Source organism: Pygocentrus nattereri, chromosome 20 (assembly GCF_015220715.1).
Source record: "Pygocentrus nattereri isolate fPygNat1 chromosome 20, fPygNat1.pri, whole genome shotgun sequence".
NCBI lineage: Eukaryota > Metazoa > Chordata > Actinopteri > Characiformes > Serrasalmidae > Pygocentrus > Pygocentrus nattereri.
This window is the reverse complement of record NC_051230.1, coordinates 3,758,654-3,773,315: the sequence shown is the minus strand read 5'-3', so window position 1 is coordinate 3,773,315 and position 14,662 is coordinate 3,758,654. Positions and strand designations below refer to the sequence as shown.

The 14,662-nt window shown below is 41.0% G+C and overlaps 1 protein-coding gene across 2 annotated transcripts in view; it reads left to right on the top strand.

Annotated features, from left to right (window-relative positions):
- Positions 1-14,662, top strand: part of atp6v0a2b (ATPase H+ transporting V0 subunit a2b) — a 37,907-nt gene that overhangs the window by 11,775 nt on the left and 11,470 nt on the right. Inside the window, exons 5-11 of one of the 2 annotated variants that reach the window (XM_017725211.2) lie at positions 204-304; positions 2,151-2,277; positions 3,151-3,233; positions 4,059-4,152; positions 11,713-11,925; positions 13,148-13,298; positions 14,139-14,278. In XM_017725211.2, coding sequence (XP_017580700.1) covers positions 204-304; positions 2,151-2,277; positions 3,151-3,233; positions 4,059-4,152; positions 11,713-11,925; positions 13,148-13,298; positions 14,139-14,278 — 909 coding nt within the window. The remainder of the gene's footprint in view (positions 1-203; positions 305-2,150; positions 2,278-3,150; positions 3,234-4,058; positions 4,153-11,712; positions 11,926-13,147; positions 13,299-14,138; positions 14,279-14,662) is intronic. The other variant, XM_017725212.2, reaches the window with a different exon arrangement.

Sequence of the window (14,662 nt, the reverse complement as noted above, 5' to 3'; positions counted from 1 at the left end):
ATTGCAGTCCAGCCAAAATAGACGGATTAAAGGGGGCTGGAAAGATCTGTTTAAAGGGCAGTTGCTGGGTTTTGTAATGTGGCGTCTATAAACAGGATTGATTTTCAGAGAAATACGATTCATGATGACATCACGCTATATCGTGTGTGTGTGTGTGTGTGTGTGTGTGTGTGTGTGTGTCTGTCTTTTTATTGTTGTGTAAGCAGAGGGAGTCAGTGCGGCCGCAGTACGAAGAGTTTCCTTTCCTGGAAAAAGACGTCGTGATGGACTACAGCAGCATGCAGAGACTCGGCGCCAAACTCGGGTAAAAGGCGTTTATGGTAGTTGTTCTATTGTCAAAGCATCCCTGCGGAGATCAGACAGTCATAAATCAGACAGTCATGAGACATCGCATGTTACGTTACACAATATTTTATTTTTCTGAGTTAAAACAAAGCGGTACCAGCAGGATGTAGAGAATACCCCCAGAAACCTGGTACAATGTTTTTTGCTTCACATTTCACACACTACAGTAAACTGAGCTATACAGGTCCTATTATGCTTCTTATTGATATGTGCAGTTCTTCATTGTACTGATTGTACCAAGTACTGATGATGCCCACAATTACCTCAGATAAGCATACTGTGATGTACAGTACTGTGCGAAAGTCTTAGGCACCCAAGACACATTTTCAGAATCTGTTTGTGTTTATTTGCTGAGAAAATTGTTAATATTTGAATAAACAAAATGTGCAGAATATTAAATAATAATGATTATAAATAGTGATGTTCTGGATGTGAGTGTGTGTGTTTAACCATCTCCAAGCCTCTCCTCGAGGAAGCCCAGTATTATATGTAGTTATAAAGCAGCTCCTGGTTCGACCAATCAGTGCTCAGTAAATTGAGCTCATGATGTAATTGATGATATTAACGAGTCTCTGTGGCGGCTGTGAAGGTGTCAAGGAAAAATATGGACCCGAGAAATTCTGGTTACTTTTTATTGTTTTTCTGTTTATTTGAATTATGAATACGACTTTATTCTAATGTATATTGTGATAAACTCACTGCTGATAGCCTAAAACTTTCACACAGTTCTGCAATTCGTTATGAAACCGTAAAATATTCAGCCCTGCATCCTGCTGAGGGTGTGAAGTCAACCTGAAATTAAAATGGACCTTTTTGCCCTGCTGTAAAATATTTTGTGAGTTTTGGTTCACTGTGCACAAGCAGGTTGGAAACAAATAACCAATCGAGATACCAACGTCGCTCTTTTACTGTCCTGTTGTGGCTCCACAGAAGAATCAGATCAGTAGGTAATAATAAAATAATCCTCCTTCACAGTAAAATAAAGCTCTGCTGATCCTTCAACACAGTATAACAGTAAATGGTCTTAAACGCTGGAGTTAATGCGAGAAAAGCAGCTATAGCTGAGCTAAAGCAGAGCAAAGCAAGTCCGCGTTTTCATGCAGTCTGTGACGTCTGGACTAGGCAGTATGAGGATATTTATCATTATCATGATGAATTGCATCACAGTATGCTTTTCTGAGTGTATCGTGGATATTGTTGGTACTTAAAGAAGACCTACCAACTGCAGGAGTCATTATAAAGTATAATTATAGTCTTTAATATAATAATAATATAATAATAGTCTTTTTGGTTGTGTTTTTTTTTTTTGTGGCACCACTCGTTCCTTTTTCTCCATTACTACTTACACAGGCTTTTATTTGTGCACACACAGCTTGTTTAATCGCCGTAGAAAAGCACTGACCAATAAAATGTGACACTCCCAAGCAGCTGGATAAGGCAGGCATGTCAAAGACCTTCGGAGCCAAAGTGCTGCGGAGATCAGCGTTTTCCCTCAACTAACGCTCTGGAGTGATGGAGCTCCATCCAGTACTTTTGGGATGAGTTAGTAATCCAGAACTGACCATCCAACATCAGCACCTAACCTCACTAATGCTCAGTCAAGTCCTCACAGCGGTTTTCTAGCGTCTGGTGTAAAGCCTTTCCAGTATAGGTCTCAAACGGCCCATAAACACTCCTTGGTGTAAGGGAGAAACGCTGGACCAGCAGGTGTCCTCAAACTTATGTCAGGGTCTAGACGTCGAGATTCACAACGACTACTAAACAAAACTGAAGGTTTCCAACTGCAGACTTCCCTCTGTGTGCAGGTTTATCTCAGGGCTGATCCAGAGAGCGAAGATCGAGGCGTTTGAGCGGATGCTGTGGAGAGTTTGTAAAGGCTACACAATCCTCAGCTATGCTGAGATCGACGAATGCCTGCAAGATCCCTACACTGTAAGTGCCGTCAGGACCCCTGAAGGAATATTTGGTCTACTGATATTTGTAATATTGTTATTGTTTTTGAATAAAACATGAAGAAATGTGAAGTTTTAAGTGTTTCTAAACGTAACAAAGGAACACTTAAAATAGATGCAGATTTCTGCTGGAATTTGCTGTTATTGTGACATATGGAACATTTTAAATGTAGGTTTTCTGATGTAGTAAACAACCAATGAATGTCCTTTGACTTGGGTTTTGGTGTTGACTTTTAAGACTACCTTAGGAAACAGCTGGGTCCTTGATCAAGTCTCACCTCTCTTTTACAGCGCATATAGCCAAAATTATTTTGGACCTATACTGATATTTCTGATGTTCTGCTATTCTTTAATAAAACATGGTCATGTTAATGAAAAGGGCAAATTTTAAATATGTTGAATTTAAAGAAGATATATATGTATATACTAAGATCAGTGTAGCTTTCTGATGACCTATCCTAATATTAATTAGATATTTTACATTAGAATATTATAATATTAAAATATTTTCTCTGAAATAGGTGTGAAAATGTGATTTACGAAATATATTTTTTTTCAAAAATAATTTAATGTTACATAGAAACTCAGATCCCCCTGATTCTATTGAATGAATAAATGAATTATTGATTGATTTTTGCTTGCGTTGATTTTAAATGTGCTTTGGACATGAAGTTGCCTTTGAGACAGACTATTGCAATATCCCCGTCCATCCTTCCCCTTTTAAAGCACGCTTTTGTTTTTTGTTTTTTTTTCTTTGTGGTCAGTTTTACTGTAAATGTTTTCCTCATTGGGGCCGAGTCTGTTCAAACGGCCTCGTTTGACACCCTGCTTCCTCCTGTTTTGTGTTCTGCAGGGTGAGTCTACTAGAAGTGTGGTCTTCCTCATTTCCTACTGGGGTGATCAGATAGGACAGAAAGTTAAGAAGATCTGCGACTGGTAATTAATCACTTCAGTTTACATCAATCCATTTTTTGATATACTTTACAGGATCTTAAGGATCCAGATTACAGTGCAACAAAATCTTGCTGGAGTGCTGCTGGAGTTTTTAAACACTGTGTCCACTCACTGTCCACTCTATTAGACACTCCTACCTTGTCGGTCCACCTTGTAGATGTAAAGTCAGAGACGACAGCTCATCTGCTGCTGCACAGTTTGTGTTGGTCATCCTCTAGTCCTTCATCAGTGGTCACAGGACGCTGTTGGTTGGTGGACTATTCTCAGTCCAGCAGTGACACTGAGGTGTTTAAAAACTCCAACAGCACTGCTGTGTCTGATCCACTCACACCAGCGCAACACACACTAACACACCACCACCACGTCAGTGTTACTGCAGTGCTGAGAATGATCCACCACCCAAATAGTACCTGCTCTGTGAGGGTCCATGGGGGTCCTGACCACTGAAGAACAGGGTAACAGAGTATCAGAGAAACAGATGGACTACAGTCTGTAACTGTAGAACTACAGAGTGCAGCTATACAGTAAGTGGAGCTGATAAAGTGGACAGTGAGGGTAGAAACAAGGAGGTGGTCATGATGTTCTGCCTGACCAGTGTATATTTACACGTGAAATATTATTTTTCCTGTAAATAAACATGTTTAGGTTTTTTTTTATATGGCAAGTTACTGCAAATGAAAAGAAACATGCACATTAAAGACGTTTGGAAAGCTAGGTGTCCCCAGAATTGTGACTGGTATTGTATTTACTCCGTCTGTGTTGTTAAGTGTTGCTTATGTTTGATTATTGGTACTGTTTCCTCTCCAGCTACCACTGCCATCTGTACCCGTATCCCAACAGTAATGAGGAAAGGGCTGATGTGGTGGACGGGCTGCGCACACGCATTCAGGACCTACACACAGTGAGTTTACCCAGCCTCGCTGCTGTAGAGGAGATATCTACCTCTTCATTACTACACATTACATAGATTCAATAAGGTCCAGTTAGAGAAAATTTCCTCAAGCAAAGGTCCGGAACATCGTTATTCAGTGCTATGTACTGTTCACTGAGGTAGCCTAGTAGGAATATCAACATCTTATACAGTCAACAGCTGAATGCCAAATCAGGTAAAGTACAATTCAATAATATTTTAACAATATTATTGTCAATTTTCTCTTTTTCGAGCACTTTTTCTTTGTGGCCTCGTCTCTCAACGAGTGCAATTGGTCTGTGAGTTTCCTGGGCTGTGAAACTGGTACATAAAGGCTAATAAAGTTGTGCGATATTAAAATAGAAACACTCCATCGAAATGAGAACTCTCAATACTTTTAATGATTATAGGTCTAGATAGGACAGCGTCTGGATCCAAACCTGGACTGCAATCCACCTATTAGTGACATGTCATGCACTATATTTCCAAAAGTTTTCACTCACCCACCCAGATCAGTGAATTCAGGTGTTCCAGTCACTTCCATGGCCACAGGTGTATAAAGCCGAGCCCCTAGTCCTGCAGACTGCTTCTACAGACATTAGTGAAAGAATGGGTCACTCTCAGGAGCTCAGTGAATTCCAGCGTGGTACCGTGATCGGACGCCACCTGTGCAGCAAGTCCAGTCGTGAAATTTCCTCACTACTAAATATTCCACAGTCGACTGTCAGTGGGATTATAACAAAGTGGAAGCGACTGGGAACGACAGCAGCTCAGCCACGAAGTGGTCGGCCATGTAAAATGACAGAGCGGGGTCAGCGGATTGGCGAGTTGGGCTCAGCACCTCAGTTCCAGTGAGAGGAACTCTTAAAGCTTCAGCACCAAGAGATTTTGGACAATTTCATGCTCCCAACTTTGTGGGAACAGTTTGGGCCCCTTCCTGTTCCAACATGACTGTGTACCAGCGCACAAAGCAGGTCCATAAAGACACGGATGAGCCAGTTTGGTGTGGAAGAACTCGACTGGCCTGCACAGAGTCCTGACCTCAACCCCATAGAACACCTTTGGGATGAATTAGAGCGGAGACTGTGAGCCAGGCCTTCTCGACCAACATCAGTGTCTGACCTCACAAATGTGCTTCTGGAAGAACGGTCAGAAATTCCCATAAACATTCCTAATCCTTGTGGAAAGCCTTCCCAGAAGAGTTGAAGCTGTTATAGCTGCAAAGGGTGAGCCGACATCATATTAAACCCTATGGATTAAGAACGGGACGTCACACAAGTTCATATGCGTGTGCAGCATAGAAATAGGCAAATGGGAAATGGGAAGATTCCTATCATGATATTATATTAAAATAAGAACAAAAGTGATTGTTTCAGTGTTTCAGTGGCTTTGATAAAATACAGTAAAATGTTTAAAAAGTATAGAAAAAAGTGGAGTTTCCATTCTGAAGTTTCACAAAATGTAAATTAATTTTTCGAGAAGTGGGTAAAAGATAACATGAATGAATTCCAGGTTCCATCATAATCTGATAATCTGTTTTATCACTCCCCACTACTCCCCTCTCACTGGCAGTTTTAGGCCAGATGTGTCTTTAGCATAAAGATGGCATATCATAAAGAGAGCTATCAGAAGTCACACCGTCTGTCTGTAATGAACGAAACTAGCCCAGGAAGAAACGTTCTGAAGGACAGGTTACTGCTCTCTCTGATGGAGTTTCTTTTAAGAGAGCCCACCAAACCTCAGTGTAAATAGAACCGCCACTCTTAGCAAACCAATGTCGATCGAAATGCTGAAGAAGATGCCGTCACAGCTGCTGAGCTGTCATTCGTATATCACAGAAATAAGCACCATATCAGCTTCTCATCTCTGGGGTGGTTGATAAATGACTTTCAGTTTCAGCAAAGTACATCTGCAAGAGCCATGAGGAGTGAGTCTAATGGAGTTTTGACTGTAAATGCATGTCTTGGGGCTGAGGGGTGTCTGATTTTGGCTCTTGGAAAAGGTGGCAACCCTAATCTGAACCCTTTATTAGCTCTTGGTAAAGCAGTTTTGACAGCCCTCTGTCAGCTGTACATAGCTGGAGCTCAAACAGGTCAGAGACGCCGGACGGAGGCCGACAGAGGCCCATTTAGGGAGGACCAAAGTCAGTCCCACTTCACCATCGCCCACTGAACAGCTGTGAACCTTGTGAAACATGTGACTTTGGTTCCTGCTGTGTCAGCATGTCCTAAAAATGTATTTCCGTTACTGTTTTATCAAGTTCTCCTTTAATGATGAACCAACTTTTCCACCTCATCTAAGCATAAAATAGGACTTTTTTCCTGAATTTTCCATCCAGATTTTTCTATGTGTGTTTTTAAAATTCCCAAAAAAGAGGTGGATGGGGAAACCCACAATGGAGCTTCACTTAAAGCATATTGATGGACCTTATTTTTAATTTCCTCATAATAGAAAAATGATATATATTTTTATAGCTATGAAATTATCCGCAGCACTGCTACTGAACCAGAACTCACGAAACTAAAATGAAAATGCGCGGTGAAAAAATGTGTTTTCACAATACGAAAAACTGAAAACTACACGTTTGCTGTAAAACAACTAAAACAAAGTAAAATTACTGTGAAAAATATGGTGGATTTTTTGCAGTGCATGAATGGCAGTTTATAAGTGGATTTTTTTTTTTTTTTTTTTTTCGGAAAGCTGGAACCGACTTAACCGAGTTAATTTTATTCTAAACTCATCAAATACCTACTTTCAGTGTTCAACATAACATTAACTGCTAAAGCTGCAACTAAAGAAAAACTACAACTTTTCAGAAAGTAAACACAAAAGTAAGATTATTATTATTATTATTATTATTATTATTATTATTATTATTATTAATGCAACTGAAACTAACCTAAAATTTAAAAACAAACATGCGCTAAAGGGAGTCTGAGCTTATTAATTCCACAGTAGCATTGCTGCAGTACTTTATTTACTTAACTGAACTGAAACTCAACTGAAAACTGAAAGATGTCTTAACTGTGTTAGGAGAGTAAAAACATGCTAATATATGCCCTGTACAGCCTGAAATAATCATTTGAGAGTCAGGGCCTCGGTTTAGGAGTTTTTCAGCCCACGTCACTCGTCTTTACGTATTAGACTCACACACACACAGGCTCAGTAATATGGTGCGGCTCGATGTTTAGGTCTCAAATTCTGAAAAAAAAGATGATGTGAAGATATAATGACGAGCAGTAGAACCCCAGAGGGAGTGTGTTATCACGAAATAACATCCTGGCTGTGACCTGGTGGCCGTAGATCATCACAGCCGTGATGTTATTGGTGATAACTCCCTCCTCGAGTGCTCTACTGCTTTAATACAGCAGGTAAATAAATACAGTAAGAAATGAATAAACTGGCCGTGAACGCGGCGTTTAATTTGTTCTAATGTTCAGTTCCTTCCTTCTAATTAGAGCTCCTTAACGAGCAGCTCGTTACTATGTCAGAGTAATGAGCTCCGCCCACTGACTGTTCGTTCTCCAGCTCCACACTGACCGACTGACCTTTTGGGAATTTAGTATCGTCTCGTCTTCAGAGTCGGACCAAATCGGCTGTTGGTCAAACGTGACCTGTACAGTGTCCGTTTTCTGTTTGTGGCAAAGTAAGAAGTAAAAACGTTCAAATGGCTTGAGCGACTCCTACAGCTGTCAGAGTCGTTGCTTAGCAACGGCGTTTCAGCGCAGTGATAGTGTTTGTGGGAAAAACCCTGAGATGTTATGGTGAAATAACAGCACCGTTAGAACGCCTCTCAGCCAATCAGCTCGCGTGGCCGGAGCTAACTGTTGTATAATAGTAGATAATTCGCTCCCATCCTCAGAAGACACGTCCTTCACCAGGTTTAGACCGAGTTCTCTTTGAGTTCTCTTTTAACGCTCTTGCAGTCATCAGATTCATCTGCTCAGGGAAGGGGTCTCCAGTACAACCTGGGTTACTACATTTTGGTACGCTGCATGCAGTTACACATTTCGACCAGAGAGGTCTCCAAATCCACAAAACTTAGTGTAGCTTTGATATTTTATGTTCTTCGGGTTAATATTTGACTCGATGTTGTGGAAGAAAACCTCTGCTGTATGTAGACGCTGGGTATCTGTCTACTCCACTTCATAGCTTTACATGCTGCATATCGCTACGGTCAGAAGAAAACCTAGTATCTCCATTTTTTGTCGTTTTTCCAGTTTGTCATAGTCTGAAAATACCTGTTCCCCCTTTACATTGCTTGTGAATTTCATGATGAATGGACCAAAGGAAACGGCCCAGAATGACTTCTGGTTCCATTGACTTCCATTAAAAGTAAAGAATGTTTTTTCTTTTTACCATTTTGGAGGGACCAGGTTTTTTTTCTGACACCAGCGATATATTTCTTTCTTTTTTTCCCTTCAGTAGCAGCCTGTTTTATGTGGTCTGCTCCTGCCTGATGAGTCGCACAGTCTGTTTTCTAACCATTAACCAATTTAGATCAAACGCAAAAGGTTAATCTTTCACCATCAAAGTCAGCAAGCGCTGAGCTGTGTGGAGTCATCGCAGCATGCGTGCAAAGAGGGTTCTACAGGAACTAGAAAGAGCACACAGGAACATAAAAAAATTTTAAAAAACTTGCAAAACTGAAAGAACATCTGATGAAAGTGCTACCTTGGGGATGATGCCAAACCCCCATGCATGTTTCCCCTACTTATGTGTTAGCACTCAGCAGCGCTCAAACCTTAAGACCAAAAGAGTTTAAACTTGCTTTCAGCAATACTTTGGAAAAGAAACCAGACAAGTCATTATTTGTACAAAGGTTTGGCAGGGTTTCGCAAAAAGAAGGCAAGCCACACTTTTGTACTTTGTGTACTACAATATTTTATATTTATATGTACAGCACTGTGCAAAAGTCAGAGTCAAAGTCACCCTTCATTTATTGAATTTCCAGTCGAGACGTCTGTTATTTTTACAAGTTAGTTATTGTTTAGTGTTCAAAGTTGTTGGAGATGGAGCTGCCGGGTAGAAGGAGAAGAGGTAGACCTCAGAGAAGGTTTATGGATGTAGTGAAGGTGGACATGGAGATGGTTGGTGTGAAAGTAGAGAAGGCAGTGGATAGGGCAAGATGGAGGCAGATGATCCGCTGTGGCGACCGAAGAAGAAGGAGGAGGAGGAGGAGGAGGAGGAGGACGCACATAAGCTCCAACAGCTACATTTCTTTTCAGGAGCCTCACTTTCAGTTCCTCAGAGAATCTGCCCACACGCCTCCAAAGCTCAGTCTGAGAAGCTGGTTGATGATTTTCAGACATAATCAAACCCATTCAGTGGTGCTGAGGTCTGGACTCTGGGGCGGTCAGTCCATCGTCCAGCTTCTCTGTTTGATGTGTCCGTCTCCTTTTCTCAGCGAGGTTCTTCTTGATCAGCTACACCTCCTTTCAGAACCCACAGTGCTGAGCGGTCGTCTCACAGTGGAAGGACGGACAGAAACACCTGTGGATGTTTTCAGATCTGAAGCAGACGTTTGGGGAAAAATGCGATTTGTTGACGTGAAGTTAACACATCCTATAAAGAGAACACAGTCTGGGGGGAAAATCGGATCTAAAGTGTGTCCTGTGCAAAATGTGTGGCACATTTTATATTATATATTTGAACATCTTCCAGATTGTTAAACTAATAAATAAAAATTCTGCACCAAAATGAGCGAAATATGCCGTATTTAAGTGTTTTCTCTAGAGTGTAATGTGTCATTTATTTTTGCTTGGAAAATCAGCGATTTGTGTAATTTGACCAGGGGTGCTAAAACTTATGCACACGTCTGTAACTCCTTAGTGTGGAGTGAAGCAGTGGATGGAGTGGGCAGTCAGGCGGGTGGAGGCGGGATTAGAGCATGTGTGCAGGTTTTGTCCCATGATGGGTCATGTGGTTCAGCTTGTGCCGAGAGAGTCTGGGAGACTGAGAGAGATTTGGTCTTAAAAGGAGGGAAAAATTGCATTAGTGTCCTTCACATGATCGCCATGAGGTCTGAGCTCCGAGGGCAGTCTCCCACACCCTCTCTCACAAAGGCTTGATCTGATGCATTGATCTGACCAAGCTAGAGGTGGACAATGTGACCGTGTGTTATTGTGATGAATTATGTCACAGTACTGTTTTCTGGGTGTGTGGTGGGTATGGTCAGCATTTAACCATAGAGAACCCATAAAGGGCACCAACCAGTGTAGCCACTGCGTAAACTGCATAACGAGTAGCTGATGGGATGAACAAGTAGCTGATTGAGCTCGTTATGGCTTCATCTTATTTTTTCCTCTTTCTTTGCTAGTTGTTCTTTGTTTTTTCAGGTTCATTTTTAGTTTGTTTTAAAAAACGCAGTTACTTGTAACTTTACAGCAGGAGGAAAAAACCTACTTTACTTTTAATGTAAGTCAATGGAACCAGACGTCTTTTGGTCCATTCATCATGAAATTTACACACGGTGTTGAGGGCGACAGGCATTTTCAGATTATGTCAAAAACTTAAAAACCGATGAAAATGGAGATACAAGATTTTGCTCTGACAGCTGTGAAAACATTGAATCAAGTCATTCACTCAGTTTCACAGCCTTTTTTACAATGAAGCACTGATTTTTTTTTTTTTTTCACTAGTGCAACTGATGCACAAACATCAGAAAAGGTAACGCAATAATATCCTGAACGTATCGTAAAATATTGTGATTATATTTTTGTCTTGCCGCCTGGCCTTAGCTCACATTCACACATACGCACACCCTATTTAAAGTGCACACTACTTTGGCTCCAACCCTGCTAAAAGTGGGAAGTAGGGCTGCTACTATACAATAGTTGAGTTACATACTGATTAATTTGGTTAATGAAAGTTATTAAACAATAGAAATGGACATAACTGATGAGTAAACGTACCCACCTGATTATACAAGTATATTTTTAGAGATATATATATATATATATATATATATATATATATATATATATATATATATATATATATATATATATATATATATGTGTATGTGTATATGTATATAAAATTTTAAATGAGGTCTTTTAAAAGGATTCACAACTTATCATCATCGTCTTTAGTACATATAAATGGGTGGGTCCATCATGCTATGATGCATTTTGATTTATGTATTTTTAATCATGATTAGTGACTAAACCTGACAAGAGACTGAGTTCAAACTTAAAGAGAATCTAAAGTGTCCTGAACTTTCTACCCTTTAAATACCCACTGAATCTCTGGTGCTCATCTCCTCTTTCTTTTCTCACGCCAGCCGCTTTCTAACTTCCAAGTCCTCTGGGCAAAGACTAAGCATGCTGTTCTCTAGTCTGGCTATTTTAATGATTTAGGAAATGCTTTACTGGCCTGATTTTGCTACGTAACGTAGGCTGTCTTGTGTTTTTCTTCCTGTTTAGGTCCTTTTGGTTGTAGATCATTGATTAAATTAATAGGTTCACACGCTGGCAGTGTTTGACAAGACATCTTAGTTATAGTTAATGTTTGTTTGAATGTTCCCCTGTTTTTTGTTTTCTACTGTAGGTTCTCCACCGGACGGAGGACTACTTGAAGCAGGTGTTGAACAAAGCCTCAGAGTCGGTGTACACTTGGGGAATCCAGGTGAAGAAAATGAAGGCTATTTATCACATCCTCAACCTCTGCAGCTTCGACGTCACCAACAAGTGCCTCATCGCGGAGGTGTGGTGCCCTGTAAATGACCTGCCTGCCCTGCGGAGGGCGCTAGAAGAAGGCTCGGTAAGACTGCTCTGCTTCCTTTGGTCTGTGCTAACAAAAAGGTCCCAATGCTGCACCAGAGATCTTCAAATCCTGACAATGAATCCAGCTGCCGTCCCATTTTCTGATCACTGTTAATTGAACTTGTGATTTAAATGAGGGGCCACCTTTAAAATCCAGGGCAAGAAAGATTAGATTAAGATTAGATTAGATTAAGTGACCCTTATTAGTCCCACTTATTAGGGGAAATTTGATCTCTGCATTTAACCCATCCGTGAAGTGAAACGCCACAAACACACTAGTGAGCACACACACACACATACTAGGGGGCACTGAGCACACTTGCCCGGAGCGGTGGGCAGCCCTATCCACAGCGCCCGGGGAGCAGTTGGGGGTTAGGTGTCTTGCTCAAGGACACCTCAGTCATGGACTGTCGGCTCTGGGGATCGAACCGGCGACCTTCCGGTCACAGGGCCGGTTCCCTAACCTCCAGCCCACGACTGCCCCAAAATTGGATACGACGTCCAGTATTCTTTATTTTTAGTTTCCCTGAGGTCTGTTTTATGACATTTGTGTGGTTTTACATGCAAAAAACAACAGTAATTCATTTTCACTTGACCATTTTCCAACTCTCTTAATTTCTTCAACAGTCTGTTTTGTTACTGTGTCTTTAAGACTGGTTTGTGATTGGCTGCCATGTATTGTGCTACTTTTAAGAAACAGTATTTTATAACTTCAATGTAAAAGGGCGAGGCTGAACTGCTATAGGCCAAACTAGGCAAATCGAGGCAGATGCATGTTAATGAAGTTGTGACTTCACAAAAAAAAAAACCAAGGAATTCAAGCCACATCAAGGAGTTTTTATTTAAAAAAGGAAGGACGTGCTTGATAGGTGTTTATCTTTTCTACCAGTCCTATATCAGTACATTGTTTACTTTTCTAAGAAGCATACTTTTTAGCAGGCATGCTGTTGGACTCTTATGGAACTGAATTGTTTTGTTGTGGTCTTGACTGAACTGCAAACAAACGAGGGAAAAAAATCAACCATTACAGGAATTAAAGATTCGAAAAAAAAATGCTTTTTTTTTTTACTAATTTGTTTAGCAGACAAACGTGTTATTTAGTCAATGAGCACTTTTTTGCACTTTCAACGCTTGTTTTACTGCGCTGTAATTGCCATTGTGTAATCATAAATGGAAAAGCTCCACTCAGTCTGACCTGATTTCTCATTTTAATCTTTCAGAGAAAAAGTGGTGCCACCGTTCCATCGTTTGTCAACCGTATCCCTAGCAACGACACTCCACCCACTCTCATACGGACCAATAAGTTCACCTCAGGCTTTCAGAACATAGTGGATGCCTATGGAGTCGGCAGCTACAGGGAGGTCAACCCAGGTGAGCCACAGCAGCTTCAGAGAGTGTGTGTGTGTGTGTGTGTGTGTGTGTGTGTGTGTGTGTGTGTGTGTGTGTGTGTGTGTGTGTGTGTGTGTGTGTGTGTGTGTGTGTGTGTGTGTGTGTGTACGTACCAGTCACTTCACATTTTATCAGCTCCACTAACCACATAAATGCACTTCAGTGGTCAGGATTTGCTATTTGGGTGGTGGATCATTCTCAGCACTGCACTAACACTGACGTGGTGGTGGTGTGTTAGTGTGCAGCAGCAGATGAGCTGTCCTCTCTGACTTTACATCTACAAGGTGGACCGACAAGATAGGAGTGTCTAATAGAGTGGACAGTGAGTGGACACAGTATTTAAAAACTCCAGCAGCACTGCTGTGTCTGATCCACTCGCACCAGCGCAACACACACTAACACACCCAAATAGTACCTGCTCTTTGGGGGTCCATGGGGGTCCTGACCACTGAAGAACAGGGTAACAGAGTATCAGAGAAACAGATGGACTACAGTCTGTAACTGTAGAACTACAGAGTGAAACTATACAGTAAGTGGAGCTGATAAACTGGACAGTGAATGAAAATACAAGGTTCCTGCTGTGTGTGTGTGTGTGTATATGTGTGTGTGTGTGTGTGTATATATATGTGTGTATGTGTATATATATATATATATATATATATATATATATACATACACACACACACACACACACACACACACACACACACACACACACACACACACACACACACAGTGCAGCGAACACTCTCCTTATGCTCAAATCTGAACCCAAAGACCATGTATGAGTTTAATTAATTCTCATGTCTTTCTCTCTCACAGCGCCTTACACTATCATCACTTTTCCCTTCTTGTTCGCCGTAATGTTTGGTGACCTCGGCCACGGGGTCATCATGGCCGTGTTCGCCCTCTGGATGGTTCTGTATGAAAATGACCGCAAACTGAAGAAAACCAGGAACGAGGTGCGGCGTTGGTCGGTTACGACTTGTTTAATTTGCGTTGTTGTATTTACAGGAAAACTTCATCTCCAACAGCTGATCTTTGCATTGTGAAAACATTTCATAACAAATGTGCCGGTAGAAATGGTCCCAAATTACACAAATTACATTAAGTAAAGACGCTTCCTTCTTGTTTAAAGTCATTGCTTAAATGTTTTTTCTCATCACAGTGACGGTACTGATTTTAATGGCTTATCTCTAGTTCAGGGGTCAGCAGTATGCAGCTCAGTTAACTCCCTGTTGTGGTTCCACAACAGAATGAGATATTTAGGTAATAATAAATTAATCCTCCTCTACAGTAAAATAAAGCTCTGCTGATTGTTCAACACAGTTTAACAGTAAATGGTC